This window comes from Melitaea cinxia, chromosome 14, assembly GCF_905220565.1.
Source record: "Melitaea cinxia chromosome 14, ilMelCinx1.1, whole genome shotgun sequence".
NCBI lineage: Eukaryota > Metazoa > Arthropoda > Insecta > Lepidoptera > Nymphalidae > Melitaea > Melitaea cinxia.
In genome coordinates, this window is record NC_059407.1 from 7,087,507 (window position 1) to 7,100,055 (window position 12,549).

The 12,549-nt window shown below is 34.3% G+C and overlaps 1 protein-coding gene across 1 annotated transcript; it reads left to right on the top strand.

The window, feature by feature from the left end:
* The first annotated feature begins 2,485 nt into the window (after positions 1-2,485).
* LOC123659884 lies at positions 2,486-9,651 on the top strand. Its single transcript, XM_045595046.1, has 5 exons — positions 2,486-2,591; positions 7,101-7,153; positions 7,546-7,728; positions 7,940-8,064; positions 9,255-9,651. Exons 1-5 carry the CDS (start codon positions 2,486-2,488, stop codon positions 9,649-9,651), a joined length of 864 nt encoding a protein of 287 aa, XP_045451002.1.
* Positions 9,652-12,549: the final 2,898 nt, after the last annotated feature.

Consider the following 12,549-nt stretch of genomic DNA (forward strand, 5'->3'; position numbering starts at 1 on the left):
ACTAGGATTTTCTCCTATGTCGGGGGTCCGGAAACACACACAATATACAAGCACAAATGCCCAGACCACGACAAAAATCTATATGGCCAATACAAATATCTGTCGTGAGCGGGGATCGAACCCGCGAACGCCAGCACAACAGTCAGTACACAGTAGTCATGACCGATGCGTCAACGCGTCGTGATATATCAAGCAAGCAAGAAGACGCTGAGAAAACAAATGTCCTTAGAATATAACTGTTTCCCGATTCTCTTACAATTGATGAAGGGAGGTAAAATGTTTCTATTGTATTAGAATTAAGTGGTGTAAAATCTATAGTAATACTAGCTGGCCCCCCGCAAACGTTTCTTTGCCATATATGTTATTAACCCGCTTTATCCCCCTCCCCCCCTTATAACTTAGGGGTATGAAAAATATATGTTGGCCGATTCTCAGACCTACCCGATATGCCAACAAAATTTTATTAAAATCGGTCGAGCCGTTTCGGAGGAGTTCAATGTTTAACACCATGACACGAGAATTTTATATATTAGACTAGCTGACCCCGCAAACGTTTCTTTGCCGTATATGTTATTAACCCGCTTAATCCCCCCCCCCCTTATAACTTAGGGGTATGAAAAATAGATGTTGGCCGATTCTCAGACCTACCCGATATCCCCACAAAATTTTATTAAAATCGGTATATTAGATAATAAAGCTGAAAATTTTGTTTGTGTGTTGCGGGCGCTATTCTTAGGAACTACAGGTACGAATTGGAAAATTATTTTAGTCTTGGGTAGCCCGTTTATCGAGGAATGGTACAGGCTATTTTTTTCCTCAGAATAATGCATATTTAAATAAAATAATGTTTAATACTATAGAAACGAACACTTAAAGCTTGTGTTTTAATAGTTGACTAACTCATAGAGATTGATTTGAGATTTCAGGATTTTATATTCTGTAACGGTATGAAATAATAATAATACTAATACTTGTACTATGAATGTGTACATTAGGTAGTAAATATACACATTGCATCTATATATGTATAAATTTTGTATATTTATTTTTCTTTTATTTATTTGGGAAACTATATTGTTAGACATCAGATACAGTTAAATTTCTTAAAAAACACATTTATCAATAAAGTTTCCACTAACAATTATAAACAGATATATCATTTGAAAGATCCTAAGTTCACGGGAATCACCCTTGTAGGTTTTGATTCCCTTGCGAGTATCGAAAATTTGAATCATAAACGCTTGTATCTTTTTTTTATGTCACTAGGTCGGCAAACAAGCGTAACGGCTCACCTGATGGTAAGCGATTACCGTAGCTTATAGACACCTGCAACATCAGAAGCATCGCAAGCGCGTTGCCGACCCTGCCCCAATCCCTCCAGGAGCTCTTGTCACCTTACTCACCAACAGGAACACAATACTGCTTGAAAACAGTATTATTTTGCTGTGATCTTCTGTAAGGTCGAGGTACTACCCCAGTCGGGCTGCTCCAAATTTTGAGCCGGAAATTCCTGCTGTGCCCTACCTCAGTTTTGTTTGCGTTGGCTTCAAAGTTTGATTTTTTCACAGCTCTAAAATACACTAGACTTGTGTAATTAATATGAATTTCAGCTTGATACCTCCACGCGTTTCCTCCGCTTCCTCACGCGAGAAAAAAGGTCTCGACAAACAGACGGACAACAAAGTGATACTATAGGGCTTTCACATTTTTTGCCTCCCTAACAAATACACGAAATGAGCCGTGAATTAACCTGACAAATGCTATGTACTTCACAAATTCGATGTTTACGAAGGAATATCTGAAATACTGCAGACAACTAAATTAAATATTCGTAGCTCGTACTAGAGAAATATTGAAGATAGGTACCCATTAAGGTAGCAACAAGACCAGTTATTTAATATTCAGAAAAGTAAAAATTGCAAACGAAACTGTTTGGAAAATTCCTGCTCATATTATAAACTCAAAGGACACTAAAGAAAAATTAAGTTACCTCTTTAAAAATTCCTATAACAACGCCATCTATCAGCGAATAGCAAAACTATTTACAAACTAAAGTAAATCCTGCGCAAGCAAACAAATTAACAAATAGTACTTTATCGCGACACCATCTATAGGAATCTGGTAAAAATACTTCGGTGGCTATAGACTAAATGATGTTACTATAACGAGCTGTAATATCCACTAGAAGGCAGTAGAAGTTTATTCTGTGATCCCATTTAAATTTGAACGATATATTAACTTTTTTTGAGTAATCTTTGATAATGCATATTTACTTAACTATTTTTTCGTCTATCTACGTTGTATTACTTGTCGATATAATTAAGTCGTCTTTTTTTTCGAGCAAATACTATTTCGCAGCAGCGTGTTCGGTGTTATAAAGCTAGCCTTGTGGTTACCAACCCACCTGGCCAACGTTGTGACTACGGGCAAAACCCTTATGAGTTCACTGCAGAAATTTCGACCCTCCGTTCCCGGTAGCCCCACTATGGCCGGCTACAGCAGCGGTCATGGTAACGATGAGGCGGAGGGTGCTAGGAATCAGAGGGTAATGGGAGACTGCCACCCAACACACCTGGAAACGCTTAATGGACGTACTCTACGGCTGGACTCCGAGCACTTGTTTAACTTTCGTGATGAGCTTTCCCAAAGAGGCGTCGGTTTTCTGGTCCACAAGACTCACTAGCAACATTGTGGAAGTCAGCAGTGTGTTGCCCTGGTACTTAAACTCACTGACAGATACTTCATGAAAGTGATACAGATATATGGGAACTCGGTATACTCTAACGACGTAGTCGAAGCCTTGTATGAGGATATATCAAAAGCCATACATAGCTACTTCGTCCTTCTACAACCTCGTTATAGGAGACTTCAACGCTAAAATGGGCAACGCCAATGAAGTATAACTTCTTACGTACGCACATAAGTACACACACACTTTTTGTGTATGTCCAACTGCGCTTGTATTGTTTCACTGACTGTAAAAGGCTGTTATGTGACGTAGGGCGGAGAGGAAAGAGACGGAGGAGAGGCGAGGTGTGGTGAATAGTGAGTAAGGAATGGAGTAGCAGGCCATTCCTTGCGGCGAGAGCGGTGTGATCGGACAAGAATCAATATTAATCAAGAAATAAATCAAGTAATTGCCAGAACGTTTTTATTTGTAACTTCTTGACTATCGGCGTTAGATAACATTTAAAAAAATAATGATTTGGTTTGTCACGATAGATGGTAAGTTGTTTCTAATGCCCTACATTTATTGTTTTTATTACTAAAAAATTAAAAGCGAGCAATAAAGTTAAACAATTGGATGAAGGCTGGAACTATGTAAAAATGTAGGTATAGGTATCTTGTAAAGAGAAGAAGAAAATAAAATTTAAATTTAAATAAGCCTTAAATAAAAATTAACGGAAAGAGACTATATTGTTAATTTATTTAAAATATCATAATACAATTTTTTATTTTTGTACGCTGTTGTCGGCCATTCTCCGATTAGCAAATTTTTCGTGTCCGGGCTTGTTTAAACCGTAATATCATAATATTCAACCATGCACTTTTTTATATATTTTAGATAGCATCCGTACCTAGCTGTAAAAAAAATATTGGCTTCTGTTTTAAGTAATTAAGACTAAATTAATTTAACTTATGTTCAAAAAACCTCTGTTCTCTAATTACCGTGGCGTGTCCGCACACCAACTTAATCTTAAAACTTGCTTGTAATTTTTATAGCGTATAGATTTACTTTGATCCATTCAACGTTTTAAACGATATTAAGCAGCGTCTATCGCATAACAAAATATCAACTCAATAGAACCAGTCTACAAATAATTATTATGAAGTAATCGTATGTCCAATGGAAACTTCTAATTACCGTAACATCTGCTGTTCTCGAGTGCACATCCCTAAATAAAAGTATTTGGCACATCACTACCGTACGCATCGCGTCTACTCAGTGTGTACCGAGGTCCATCAGCAGTTGTATGACTCTCATGTTAGTGTACCGCCAATGAAGCACGTGAGTATATAATTACCGTAGCCTTGGTTAAAAACTTTTCTAATTACCGTTGTTCTTATTTTAATACTAGATTTTTAAGATAGACCCAAGTTGATCATGTAAATGGAGACAGTACTTTGGCCTCCGTACGTTGTAATAAGCTAGAATTTGTATACTGTGTCGGTTTGAAACATTTTTATGAAAATGTATCGTTTTCTAATTACCGTATACTAGTTACCATATGTTTATAATTACCGTTGTATGAAAAAGTAATACTTGTTTACCGCGGTTTTCGTTGATTATTATTATTATTGTCCGTAAATATGTCTATATTATATGCTGACCATTCATCAAATTATTTAATTTATAAGATAGGAAAACCTAAAAAGACCAAAGAGGAAGTTAAAGAAAATAGAAGGCTTGTCGCGCGACAATGCCGAGAACGAATTAAAAATGCCTCTTTTTGTATTAGCAATCAAAAAAAAAAAAAGAGAGAAGGGTACAATAAAAAAAAAATAAAAAAATACTGCCTATCTGCGAAATGTCACCAAAAGCCGGAAGAAAACTCAAAAAAGAGGTAGAGAAAATTTCAGAGCTTACTATAAAAGACAAAAGGAAAAGGGAAAATTGAAAACAATCGAGGAAGAAGTGACCTTAGATATAGAGGTGCTTGATAACAATATAACAGATCCTCTTGAAACTTTGTCACACCACATCTCAATGATTTATCATACTCGTTGCGCTAAAAAGTACACTAAAAGAGTACAAAATTGTCCCGAAAATCCCAAATCAAAAAAAGAAGATAATCAGCAAGACGATTTTTTTCTGCAGTCGACTTCTTTTGAAAAAGAATTAGTTCCCTTGAAGAAGACACCAAATTTTAAACCTTCTTTAACCACATCAACGCCGCGTCCATCTAGTGCTCTGTCATCATCTTCTACTGAAAGTATGTTATTTTATTATTAATCAATAATAAGCATTTGACCGAAAATAAAGATACAAGTGTGAATATTACGGAACGAGCATCTTCCTTGTATTCAACACCAACTTCACCATCTTCAAAGATAACTGTCGAGAAACCGATACGTAAAAAAATCTCACTCTTATTGTTATTTAGAAGGCATGTATAGAAAACAAATAAAGAAATGTCATATTTGAGACAAAACAATAGAGCTAAGAAGGGCAAAAGAAAAGTACAGGAAGCAAGCATTAAGACTGAAATATAAAACACGCTACATCTAAAACCAAAACAAAGTCATGATAAAGAAATAGAACCAAAGTATTTACATAATAATAATATAGGGACTACTGTAGAGAAAACCAAACCAGACGTCCAAATTTTTGTAGAGCAAGATGAGATAAGTCACATTTGTCCTGGCAAGAGAGAATATATTTAAAGAAAAACGTGGCGTGAACTCATGTGTCTTGTCTGGTCTTGCCCATAGTCACCACGCTGGGCAGGCGGGTTGGAGACCGCAGGGCTGGCTTTGTTGCACCTAAGACGCTGCTGCCCGTCTTCGGCCTGTGTATTTCAAAACCAGTAGTTGGATGATTATCCCGCCATCGGTCGGCACTTTCAAGTTCCAGGGTGGTAGTGGAACTGTGTAATCCCTTAGTCACCTCTTACGATACTCACGGGAAGAGAGGGAGTGGCTATATTCTTACTGCCGTAACCACACAGCATATTTTCTAATTACCGTTACATTAAATATAAAAATTTTCTAATTACCATACCCATAAATTTTTTAAGTCTCATTATCTAGAAAACCACAATTAACTGTTACATGCCAAAATAACTATTGAATTCGTATTTTTGATTTGTTTCATATTTTAATGTGTTTAAGTCAAATCAGTGAAAAATAAAAAACGTCACGGTAATTAGGCAAAGAACGTCGAACTGGAGAATGACCGTTGTATATTTTCACTAAATAAATCAATATCCGCATCTTTACAAATATTATTTTACGTTTTTAAGACTTTATTCAAAGGAGCGATTATCCTTGTGTTAGAAAATCGATACTCGATAATTGTATTTGCTCGCAAACGAAATAAACCGACTTCAATTACATCGACAAGTAATACAATGTAGGTCGACAAAAAAATAGTCAAGTAAATACGCATTATCAAAGATTAAAAGTTGTAATCAGATCTCGATGAAATTTAAATGTGACTACATGATAAACATCGGCTTTCGATTAAATTAAAAATCATCAAAATCGGTACACTCAGTAAAAAGTTATGCGGATTTTCGAGAGTTTCACTCGATTTCTCTGGAATTCCATCATCCGATCCTGGTTTCCTTATCATGGTACCAAACTAGGGATATCTCCTTTCCAACAAATAAAGAATTATCAAAATCCGTTCCTAAACGACGAAGTTATCCCAAAACATACATTTAAAAAAAAGTTATATACGGCCGAATTGAGTAACGTCCTCCTTTTTTGAAGTCGGTTAAAAAACCAAATCAGTAGTTAAAAAAATCGTTTCTGGTTATTTATCGAGTCTAAACTATGATCAAACAGAAAATTGTTGTCTTGGAATCAGTTGAGTACTGAATAAAACATAATAAATAAATAAATAGAAAACATATATATAATATGTAAACATAAACATATATACACATATATAATATGTATTTGCATGTATGTGTATGTATGTATTTACATATATCACAGTCAGTCAGTCCCAGTCTAACAATACAGAACCTCAATAAATTATAGTCAATTACTTTCTCAATAAAATTGTACACTTTAAGGGTAACTGACAATTTTTGAATGGAAGATTAACTTTATTACAAATAAAAAAAGAGGATGCATCCGCATTTTTATGCCAATATAGTATATCACTAGATACTTATAGTGACTTATCCAAGGAGGTCAATAAGTGTGAAATCACACGTTCGTCTAGTATACACATCATTTTTGATGTTTGTATACTTAATTTTTTTTTCTTTTTTTTGGGAAAACAAACAGTATTACAATGGGTATCAACAACATCAGTATATATACAAAAAGTACTTATCGTAATACCAACACCGTTTACCACGGATTACAATTATATTAAGAAATATATTACTTGTATTGTCATACATACATACATATATTTATTGCAGGTGAATATAAAATAGAATCACTGACACCCGCCACATTTCCCGGCGCACTGAGGGTGAGTATCATTAAGTGGTTAAGAGTATTAACGCAGAAGGCGTATTACGCCAGCTGCACTACACTATCTTTCTCTTCAAGGAGATGCAGAAAGAATTTGGTCTACATTTATTTTCTCACTTACAAAATATATACTGTATTTCTGCAGTATTTGAAAGTAATTCTATTATTATAACAGCCATTTTTTACAATATATACGTTAGTGAAACAACTGGGCGTTGCACTAGTGGTTGCGGATTCGATTCCCGAAACCATAAACATTTTGTCGTGGTTTTGTCGTTTGTTTTTCGGACTTCGAGAATACAATTCTTATCCTATTACAGGTCATCGATTAAAATTCCTTTTTTATTGTAATGTAATTAAATAAAGTATTGACGGCTATTCCATTAACAGGTGATGAAGGAGGCATTGTGGAAGGACGAAGCTGTGTCAATAGCTACTAAAGTGAATGAGAATCCTCAAGCAGCTGAAGAGTTGCTCGAATTGTGTGCAGACGCGGCTTTGGATGGTGTTTCACTTGTCGCCGTAGCAGTTAAAACAGGAGAAGTTTGTTCAGCTATGTTTAACAAAATAAAGGTATAATATTACATTCAACCTCAATTTAAAATTTAAATAGAGAATAGTAGCGTTCGTAACTCAAACTGTTAACGGAATTCTATTATGAACTCACTAAGGCTGCTTTTTTAGTAATAGGTTTTTCACAAGTTCACGTACTTTTTTATTAAGAATTTAACGCCAATTGTGTAGTTATTTTATATATTAAAACAGGTAAACCATATTTAAATAGGTTAAATGGCCTTCTGAAAAACTATTCTTTGAAATATTCCGAGAAGAGCGTTGTACACAGACTTCATCGCGTGCGCTTGTAGATTTCATGGCCGACGTTGACAGAAGGTGCAATTTATTTGAATTGTAAGTTTACTCTTAATCATTAAATTTATTTAGATTATTTAACATAATTTAAATATCAAGAACAAATAGTACTGAATGTGAAAATTCGTGTTGTAATATTAAGTACCTATGAAAATATTTTTAATTATTACTTATTAATTTATTTTTTGTGTTTCGACCGAGGTTGTTATAAGGTATGTATGGCTTATACACACAGTTGACGGTTACCAAGTAGGGCAAATTAATCCCTAAGTTTTAGGTAACATCGGATTGTCGGACGTAATACATACATATAAAATATATTGCATGACTAGCGGGAATTGAACTTGAACACTGTAAAATGGAACGGAAAGTAGGTTCACCCAGAAGTATTGTTATAATGTTTTAACTGAGGTAGGGCATAGCAGGAATTTCCTGCTCAAAATATGGAGCAGCCCGACTGGGGTAGTCACTCCTCGACCTTACAGAAGATCACAGCAAAATAATACTGTTTTCAAGCAGTATTGTGTTCCTGTTGGTGAGTAAGGTGACCAGAGCTCCTGGGGGGATTGGGGATTGTGTCGGCAACGCGCTTGCGATGCTTCTGGTGTTGCAGGCGTCTATAAGCTACGGTAATTGCTTACCATCAGGTGAGCCGTACGCTTGTTTGCCGACCTAGTGACATAAAAAAAAATTTGAACTATAACTAGTAAGGGTGTAAAGGTAACCAAACTTAAACACAGGTAGCTTGCAAGCTAGTATATTTAAACGTCATCACTCGTATTGTGCATCTACGAGATTGTGAGGGCTTACCACAGGGTATCGCTGGTAGGCTTTCAATCTTCCGTTTTTGCTGCTGTCTGTAGCACATATTATTAAAAGTCAATTTCAAAATATGGTTTATTGCCATCTGCAGGCCCGTTTTTATGTATTTTCAACGATTTAAAACCTTCATAATTTTTCAGGATTATTTAATCATCATTCATTTTGGAGCTATTAAATAAAATCTTATCAAATGTCTTTTTATTTTTCGAAAAACTTTTTTTTTGTTCTCTTTGTCTCATTCTCATGTCCTTTGGCCAAAAATTTCCTGGGAGAGATAGCTCTCTAGTCAAACGACCGCTTTTTGTACATTTTATTTTAATATGGTTTATTTTTTGATACACGATAAAGACATATTTTCATTGTATGATAGTTGAAGAGAGTATTATAACAGTGTTTGTGACTTTCAGATATAACGTCGATTGCAGTTTAGACTTAATGTTCTTAGCAACACTTCAAGAATACAGAAAACAGAAATTGGGCACGCTTCTTCTTCAATATTCAATAGAAGTAGCGAGAAAAGTAAGAGACGGGGCAGTTGTTAGTATAAGTGTTGCAGATCTTGGACCGAAATACTCTCATCTGAAAAAGCCCAAACCCATTGACACATTTCCGAAAATTTGTCAAGCTTTGGTTACAGTAAAGGAAACCCAAAAAATGTTCGAAAAAATGAAATTTAATGTGCATTTGACGGTATCTTTCTCCGCACACGTATTTGATGGAAAAAAATATACTGAACGCTTAGAGGATGAAAATGCAGTTTATCAAGTTACAGCATTACCCTTATATGAATTAGAATATGCATAGTTATGACCATTAAAATAAATTAATATTCATATAGTCAAACATATCTATGTGTAAAATAGTAAAAAGTATTGTCATTTTTTACAACATTTGACGATTTTATCTTACGACGCCTTTTGCTTATTTTTCAATTTATTAATGACATCAGTTATTTGTACCGTGCCCTTTTCTTTCATTTATTGACGAAATTTCTTACTAATTCGCATTTAATAGTTAATTATCATAAAGTTGCAGACACGATATCTCGATCACAAATACTAAGGTTTTCTATGAACTTAAAAAGAAGTCTCAACTTACAGTTTAAAAAAAGAAATGTATGAAAAGCTTATCGCGGGATTTACCTTTGTACTTAAACAAGGCAATCAAATAACTTGATTTAATAGACAATAGATCAAACCAGATTAAATACCATCACTTAAATCTCGCGATTAGCGTTTATATCATATAAATTGTGTATTAACCTTGTATGTTGATAGTAAAAGTTATAAAGGAAATATTTATTTTATTATTTTAAGGCATTTAAAATAAAAGGTCTTTAAAAAAAGGTATTTAGTTTTATTTTCATTTTAGTTTTATAATATCTAGCTCGTCTTCAGAATAATTCAAGCGCCAAGTAAACAATTTTTTATTTTATTGTTTTTCCTTGACAGTATTCATCTTACATAGTAACAATAGTGTTTGCTTAGATACGAAAAAAAAATGAATTCAATTACATCGACAAGTATATTACTTACGTTATAGTATAACGTAGGTAGACGAAAAAACAGTCAAGTGAATAAGCATTATTGAGACATCTCAATGTGCTGTGTGGCTACGGCACTAAAGAATTTAGCCACCCCCTCTCTTCCCGTGGGTGTCGTAAGAGGCGACTAAGGGATAACAAGGTTCCACAACCACCGTGGAACTTAAGAAGCCGACCGATGGCGGGATAACCATCCAACTGCTGGCTTTGAAATACACAGGCCGATGACGGGCAGCAGCGTCTTCGGTGCGACAAAGCCAGTACTGCGGTCACCAACCCGCCTGCCCAGCGTGGTGACTATGGGCAAAACACATGAATTCACGTTATTTTTGGCGTAAACTTGTGGAGGCCTATGTCCAGCAGTGGACTGTATAGGCTGTAATGATGATGATGATGATGAGACATCTCAAAAAGTACTCGTTTGTTATCGATCAAATTTAAATAGACCACATGACAAGCACCAAATTTTAATTAAAAAAAAAGATTCATCAAAATCGTTACACCCAGTAAAAAGTTATGAGCCTCCTTCTTTTTTGAACTCGGTTAAAAACTTCTAACAACACATCTCAGGTGTTTTGTTTTATTAAGAACGAGATGTACCCTGCGCGCGTTGCTACGCTTTATTATTATTATCTATTTTTATTTTTTTATTCTTACCAACTCAGAAACCTTTGTGGGCTCATGCACAACACTTTGCTGAAGATCATGACATCATCAATTGCATAGTTTATGATTCTATAAAGGACATACAGACAAACATTCATTTTTATATACATAGATAATTTTCAAATTTGTGAAGAATCTTTTAGTTATTTACAACTTATGTAATTCATTTTATTGTATTAATATTGTTTCGAATTTATTGTTTGTACTTAGTTGTAAAACTTAACCATACCGTTTGGTTATCTCATACCAAAACTTGTTAACTCTATTTGCACACAAACTGCTGTGTAATAAATGTTATATACACCTCTAAAGACAAATTATACTGATTTATCAATTTATCGCATAAGTGTGTAATTTATTATACACATAATGTTCTTACTATGTGTCGATTTGTGTAATAAAAAAAATGCAAAGCACATAATTTCTTATTAACGATATAGTCATATTAACTCATATTAAACGTCACTTTCGTGTTACTAGGTACATGTGTAGGTATTTGTGTTAATCGCAATATTATAATATACTAGATACCTCTCTTATTTTTCCTGTTACTCTGAATGCTCCATCTCTTAGCATCAAAGTTTGAACCCTTTCGTAATGGTACGGATAAAGTTGTAACCTTAAAACTACTGGTATGAAGATAGTCGCAAAGTCTTTAATTTAAATTAATTTTATAATTTTGAATAGTTCTGTGGGCTAGATAACGTTATGCAATAGCATTTTTTTATTGAATAAATGATATTAATTAGTTAAGGTGTCTAAATTGGGACATAGACGCATTACATGAAAAATTAATTTTCTGACCGTGATAAGTTCTTTCGCTCGTACAAAGTAATTTTGCTTGTCCAGCACTAATTGTTGTACCTTTTTAAAAACTACACAAATTAAGCATTTTTTAAATAATGGGAAATTCTAGTGCAGTACATTTTTTTTTCACAATCAATGGTTAAATCTTGACAAAAAGTAACGAATAAAAATAAAAATAACTTCTCACGCTAATTATCATAAGTTTAGAATAAATGATGTCTGAAATAGTAATTTCATTAAAAAGTACAAGTATTCCCAAGTAAAATAATAAAAAAAGTACACTTAAATACCTTTATGTGTAAAAATTATAACCAAATTACGAATCGCGGTAGATTTTTTTTGAAAAAACACAAAAATATTCACAATTTTCACAGTATTGGCAACCCTGACATAAAAACTACATTTTCTTGAAGCTCGACATCAGGGCTACCCCCAGGTAGCCCCGAATTATCAACTATTTACGACACATCTGTATAAACATTCCTCTGGAATTACTCTATTTACTCAAGAAAGCTGTATCAAAATCGTTTACGTAGTTTTAAGATACAGAGCATACAGACAGCGGGAAGCGACTTTGTTTTATATTTACTATGTAACGATAAACTATTGTGTAAGATTAACTAGGGAAAAGCATTTGTCTAAGACTTGGCTGCCAAATAGTCGTGCGCTTGAAGTGATATAAAACT

Coding starts and splice junctions, on each gene's coding strand:
- LOC123659884 (XM_045595046.1), top strand. CDS start 2,486: ATGGCCGGCTACAGCAGCGGTCATGGTAACGATGAGGCGGAGGGTGCT. Junction 2,592..7,100: donor CCTGGAAACGCTTAATGGAC/GTACTCTACGGC, acceptor TATTTATTGCAG/GTGAATATAAAATAGAATCA. Junction 7,154..7,545: donor CATTTCCCGGCGCACTGAGG/GTGAGTATCATT, acceptor TTCCATTAACAG/GTGATGAAGGAGGCATTGTG.